The sequence below is a fragment of the Lynx canadensis genome, chromosome A1 (genome assembly GCF_007474595.2).
Source record: "Lynx canadensis isolate LIC74 chromosome A1, mLynCan4.pri.v2, whole genome shotgun sequence".
NCBI classification, from domain to species: domain Eukaryota; kingdom Metazoa; phylum Chordata; class Mammalia; order Carnivora; family Felidae; genus Lynx; species Lynx canadensis.
In genome coordinates, this window is record NC_044303.2 from 177667035 (window position 1) to 177673729 (window position 6695).

Here is a 6695-nt window from a genome sequence, read left to right on the forward strand (position 1 = left end):
ATGGCATCTGACTGTGCCCTCTCTCTGTCCTAGGCTCTGGAAGAAGATCTGAACCAGAAGAAGCGAGAGCAGGAGATGTTCTTCAAACTGAATGAGGAGACAGAATGCCTGAACCCTACCACTCCAAACAAGGCCACCAAGTTCTTCCCCTATAGCTCTGTGGATGCTTCTTAACAGCCACCTGGGGCTGTGGCTGGCAGGTTGGCGGGCCTCCAAGGCCCTCCCATTCTCTGTGAACAAGTAACTCAGGACCCCCCCCCCCTTACCTCTTGCTTCCAGGCCAACTCGCATCTAGCCCCTTGCCTTGTGTTACCCCAGCTATGCCCAACAGACCCACCCCAGTGTTCCTTAATTCTCGCTCACTCATGGAGGGCGAGGTTTTATTATGTGTTGCCTGATCCTAACGTATGTGCCCTCTGAGCCCCACATCCCTTCAAGGTGTCAGTGATTTGGGCTGCTAGTGGGGTCACGGCCCGGGAGGAATGGTGTTCTGCAGCCTTGAGACCCTCCTGCTTGCCAAAACATCAGTTTTGCTATCTGTGGGCACAAAGCGCTACCGTCAGTCACCATGAGTTTGTCCATATTGTGATTCTTGGTGTGGTGTCAGACAAGAACACGGCTCCTAACAGCCATTTCAGTTCCTAGCGAAGCCCGTCCTGCTGCCAGCTGCTCGGGGGTGCCCTCCTTCTTCCAGTAGCCCCCAATTTGCTTCCCTCTTGAGACAAGGCTGTGTCTAGAATAGTGGGCTGGAGGAGAGCCTGAATCATTCATTCTGCTGGCCTTGGGTGTTTCTTGCCATCTTGTGTCCCTCTGCCTGCACACACATACATACACAAGGCTTGGCCCCGTGGCATTACCCAGGCTTGCCTCTGCTCTGGGCCTCTTGTGCCAGGTGGGTTGGAACATACTCATTGCCTGAGCCTGTGCCACTGAGCATGTTTAGGTGGAGCCATTGGTTTGAAGGGTGCTGGGTACTGGCACAAGATGGTATAGGCTGAACTGCCGGTCTGTGATTCCCTTTGGCGCCTACGCCGGATGCTGTGTTCAGGGATAAATTCCTCACCACACAAGACTTTCACAGCCTAGGCTGTTCCTGTCTCATCCTTGCCCATCCTGTCTGCAGGCTGTTTCCCTCTGCCCCTCCTAGCAGGAGTCTGGCCTCATACTTGAGACAGAGGCTGGTAGTTGCTGGGATTTCTGTTCAGGAAGAAAAAAACATCAGGGAGAAATGCAATGCTTCCTGCCCCCAGCAACAGAGCAGATGCAAAGCTGCTTCTTCTCAGATGGAATCCTGGGCCTTCGGGTTATTCAGCTGGCCACCCACAGATTCTGATCCCACAGGCTGCAGGATGTAGATAAAAAGTAATGCTCAAACAGGCATTCAGTTTATCTATAAAGAAAGCTTTTTTCACTTTGATTTCTAACTTGAAACAAATATAAACAAATGGCTTCTATAGGACGATAACCTGCTTTAAATAAACAAAACAGAAAACTGAAGGCGAGTTTGAGAAATCATGGATGACGTATTAAGTCTGGGTACTGTTTTGTCATGATGGAGTGGCTGACATCCCAGGAGGACTTTTTCCTTCTTCACTCCTACACGTTAAGGTTTGACACTTTGTCCTACAGCAATTCTCTGCAAGTTTCTTGGCACTGGTTGTAACTGGATCTTGGGGAGGAAGGGTTGCCATTCAGTAAGAAGGGACTTAGGGTTCCCAAGGCTTACATATGCAGTGAAGATGCTCTACGGGCTGTGGGAAGGCAGTGGTCCTCTTAAGTTGGTGAACATTTGAGCTTGCCTGCTTCAGTATTTGACCCAGATGCAGTTTTCTGGTCTCACACAGATGAGACCAGTGAAACAATTGTCCTCTTTTATTCTTTTTGGTACACAGGTGCCGGGAAAATGTGACCTAGCAGCAGTGTAATTACAGAACACTGTCCGGGTTCCACCAGCCAAGGCCGGCCCTGGCAAATGGTCAGGCAGGGCTGATTTGGGTTGTGTTTACACTATTGCCTGGGGTGTGAGAAGGGGCATTCACATGAAATGACGGTTTCGTGGTTCAGACGAAAGTCTTTGATCATTCCCTTATTTGGCTTTTCATTCACATTTGAATCTTGTTCAAGAGTTGCTGCTTTCCTGTTCAGTGCTGCCCAAGTCCTGATGGCTCCCCTCTCCTTTCTGGATGGGGGCCGGTTGGGTCCTCCAGCCTCATGATTGAACCAACACGCATGCCCACCAGTGAGAAGGCCCACGCAGTATTCCGCATGCCCCGTGCTAATGTTTCCTCGGGAAGGGACAGATGGAACTGTTTCTTGTTTTCAGTCCGTTTTTGGCAGAGTAAATATAACTAACTTATATTTTCCCTTTATAAAGGATAGAAGTTATTTTTATGTAGTTTCAAAACTTTATACAAAACTTTTGTAAAATGTTCTCTACAAAGTTTAACTGCAAGAATGTAAATATGCTTCTAATAAAATAGCAAAAGGAGAGAAACCCTATTTGCATTTGTACTTGTTCTCTTGGGTGGGGTGGAAACAGCACAGCAGACTTAGCCACATTTGCCAGGCAAGAAAGGGTTCACCATCTTCTCAGTGCACTGGTGCTTTCCAGGTCACATGGCCAGTCAGACCTTGGGGTGGGTTTCTGTTTTGAAAGGAGTTATATTGTGTGTGTGTTCTCTACAGACATTGAACAACATTCTCATTCAACAATAAACATTTGGCCCCCAGGAGTTTCCAAATACTAACTTACTGAATCCTTTTAACAACCTGTGAGGAAGACATTGTCATTCCCATTTTATAGAGGAGCAAATAGATATGAAGCAAGGGTAAGGTCAGGCTGAACTTCACCACACTGGTAAATGATGCCTATGAAATTCAAATTAGACCTTCTGAGGTGCGGTCTCCACCACACCTCCTCTCCCACTCTCAGCTGCCCATTACACTCACTAAGAGTCATGCACTTAACTATCAGCTGCTGTATTTAAAAGCATTTTTCTGCCATGCTTCTAAAACCCCATTCAGGGGTTCTTAACCTGGGGTCTAAAGACCTCCCCTATCACCAGCAAGGGGTCCGAGGGTAGAATTCAGGGTGTCTTTGTTCCTGGATGGGAAAAGATTTGGTTTTTAGTTTGACTAAGCTCTGAAATTCAGTATTTCCTTTCTGTATGGATGCAGGCAACCAGGTCTGTTAGGATAAGTGGTACCTGAGACTGTCAGCAATAGAATTCAGAGATTTCATCTCATGTTACTGCTGTGCAAACACCTCAAAATTTTGTTCATCACTTTGAAATAACAGTAGTTATCATACTAATTGTTAGCTCCTGTTATTTAAGATTGAGATATTCAGGGGCGCCTGGGTGGCTCAGTTGGTTAGGCATCCAGCTCTTGATTTTGGCTCAGATCATGATCTTACAGTTCATGAGATCAAGCCCCAGGTGGAGCCTGCTTGGGATCCTCTCCCTCTCTGTCCCTCCCCCGCTCAAAATAAACATTAAGAGAAATCGAGATGTGCATATTACATATATAGATCACATCTATAAGCCAATATATATATAGATTTTCTAATATTTTGGTACCTATATTTCATTATGATAGGTTTCACTTGTGATCTATGTGCTTTACATTGTGCATCTGAAAGTATTCTCAGAAGGGGTTTGCATTCTTGGTGGAATGCCTTCAAATTAAGAACCTCTAGTGTGTCTGCAGCCCTGAGCTGTCACTGTCCTAGAAACCTGCTGACCAGCAGGTGGTGGTCCACTCTCAGGGTGTCTCATACGTCTGTGACTTGGTGTGTTGGGGCAAGGGGTGCAGTGCAAGCAAACAGCAGCTGGCATGCCTCCCATTAAGGGACAGAAAAATGACTGGGGTTCCCAGGAAAAAGGATTCATGAGACTGATGAAGAAGATAATGCATCAAAGGATACATGGAACTTGAGAAATGAGATCGTTCCACAGTAACTGAGCCCTCTTATGCACTAAGTGCTTGAGGTGCTGAAATGAGTAAGACATTGACATGGTCTTCAAAATACTTGTCCTGCTGAGGAAACAGACCTGGAGAAAGAGTGTCAGTTCAGGCTGATGGAGCCTTGGAGAATGAGGGAAGAGCTCTCAGAGATGGTGATGCAGAATCTGGGAGGACTAGTATTCAGGGACTGGGTTGTGAAATGGTTTATGAGCCATGAGGCTGGAGAGAACAGGGCCAGACCCATGTACCTGGGCTCAAGCTGACCCTTACCATCCCAAGGGCAGTAGGAAGTCTGGGAAAGAGTTTACTCGGGAAGGACAGTTGAAATCATGACTGCAGCAACTCAAGAGACCAGCCGAGGACAGAGATTAACATTGATGCTGGTGGGAATGATGGCCCACAAAGGCTGGAGGCTTTAGGAAGGAAAGGACAGAAGGTAGACCCCATAAGGGCAGGGAGTAAGACTCTAGCTGATCCCTAAACACCTAGAACCCAGCATGTTGCCACACTGAGTTACTCTGTCTGGGCTCCTCGTGCCATAAAGGATCTGAAAAGGGAGCAGCGGTGGCCTGGGGGCTGTAGACTGCATGTATATCAACCTAGTATGGTACCAGAGATGTTCACTAGGTCTGACTAACCAATGTGTTGCCAGTTAAAAACAAAACTGAGAGAACATCCACTTCCAGTGATGGCAGACTAGGTAATTCAAACCAGTCCTCTAAAGCTGAGGACAATTAGAAAAGCTGGACGAAAATATTCAACACGTCTACTTGAAGGCGCAAGAAAACTACAAGATAGTGAAGACTTACAAAGCCCAGATTGAAACAAGGACAGAACAGGGCACCTGGGTGGCTCAGTCGGTTGAGTGTCTGGCTTCGGCTCAGGTCATGATCTCACAGTTCATGGGTTCGAGCCCCACATCGGGCTCTGTGCTGACAGCTCGGAGCCTGGATCCTGCTTCGGATTCTGTGTCTCCCTCTCTCTCTGCCCTTCCCCCATTCACACGCTGTCTCTGTGTCTCTCAAAAATTAATAAATGTTAAAAAAAAAAAAAAAAAAGAAACAAGGAGAGAAGGCCAGAGAGATGATTCTGGTGCTTTACCCTGAGAACATTGGCTGATCCCAGAGAGGGTATAAATGTGAACCTGACCAGAGTGCCAGGATCTCTGCAAGGAGAATTTGTACATGTAGTCAGTGCACTAGTTGCATCCTGTGTCCCAGTTTTTTTTGGCTGCTGCTCCCAGGATGCCTCTTGATTGCCTGGATCTGGGGGCTGAAGCGCGGGGAGGTTGTGTTCCAGGGTCCCATGGGACTATAACAACTGGAGACAGTTCATGGCAGGCTATCACTCCCAGAAATACTACTGCAGACAGTAAATTAAAACACACCCCTAGTTTTTCTGTGAAAGAGGTTCAAATGCTTGTTCTGGAGCTGTGGCCTGAGGGGCAGGCTTCAGGTTTAGCACACATCTAGAGGCCTATGGAGGTGCCTATGTAGGCTGGGGGAATACCACCTTTGTGCTCTCCCTCTGCCTTGCTCCAGCTCTCTAGTATCTCCCAGAAACGAGCATATACACTTCTCTGGAGCCCTGATTTTTGCTAATGTCATCCATGGAACACCTCCAGATCACCTTGTCTGGTGGCCAGCAGGGTTCATGCTTGTGGTCTCACAGTACTGTATATATTTGCATACTCAAAAGCTGCTACCTGAAGGTCTGGCTTCCAGTCAGCCTGAATCTAGATGCTGAGATCCCCTACTTTAGGATGGACAGAGCTTGGTACACCCTCAACAATGAGAGCTTTACATTAAAAATAAAATAGGCTGCATGGAAAATCATAAAGGTTCAAGAGCTAGACAAGGCTGAGCAATAATATTCATCTCTTACACAAGGCCACTCCTTGAAGACTAGAAGAGGTGGTTGTTTCACTTAATACATAGAAACAAACACAGAGTCAAGCAAAATCAGGAAATAGGAATATGTTCTAAACAAAAGAACAAGATAAAACCTTAGAAAAAAAGTCTTAATGAAATGTGTAAGTAATTTGCTTGATGAAGAGTTCAAAGTAATGGTCATAAAGATGTTCACCCAATTTGGGAAAAGAAGGATGCTCACACAACTTGGAAGAAGAATGGATGAGCACAGTGAGAACTTTAACAAATGGATAGAAAATATAAGAAAGTACAAATAAGCCACAGAGCTGAAGAATACAATAACTGAACTGAAAAATACACTAGAGGAATTCAACAGCAGACTAGATGAAGCAGATCAGTGAACTCAAACACAGGGCAGTGGAACTCCCCAATCAGAGCAGCAAAAAGAAAAAAAATTTTGAAGAGTGAAGACAGCTTAAGGGATTTACAGGGCAACATCAAGTGGACTAACATTTGCATTATAGAGGTCGCAGAAAGAGAAGAAAGGGGCAGAAATTTTACTTGAAGGAAGTAAGGCTGAAAACTTCCCTAAGCTGGAGAAAGAAATGAACACCCAGATCCAAGAAACCCAGAGAATTCCAAAGAGATAAACTCAAAAGACCCCATACCAAGACATATTATAATTAAAACGTCAAAAGTTTAAGCAAGGAGAGAAATCTTAAGAGCAGCAAGAAGAAAACCAACTTGTTATGTACAAAGGAACCTCCATTAGACTCTCAGATTTTTCAGCAGAACCACTGCAGGCCAGAAGGAGTGGCATGATATATCCAAAGTGCAGAAAGAAAAAACCTTCCAACC

General features: G+C 45.9%; 1 protein-coding gene across 1 annotated transcript in view; it reads left to right on the top strand.

Annotated features, from left to right (window-relative positions):
- STK10 (serine/threonine kinase 10) overlaps window positions 1–2499 on the top strand; it is a 116214-nt gene extending 113715 nt beyond the window's left edge. The window contains 1 exon segment of the mRNA XM_030327625.1: window positions 34–2499. Coding sequence (XP_030183485.1) covers window positions 34–174 — 141 coding nt within the window. The 3' untranslated portion in view covers window positions 175–2499.
- The last annotated feature ends 4196 nt before the right edge of the window (window positions 2500–6695 follow it).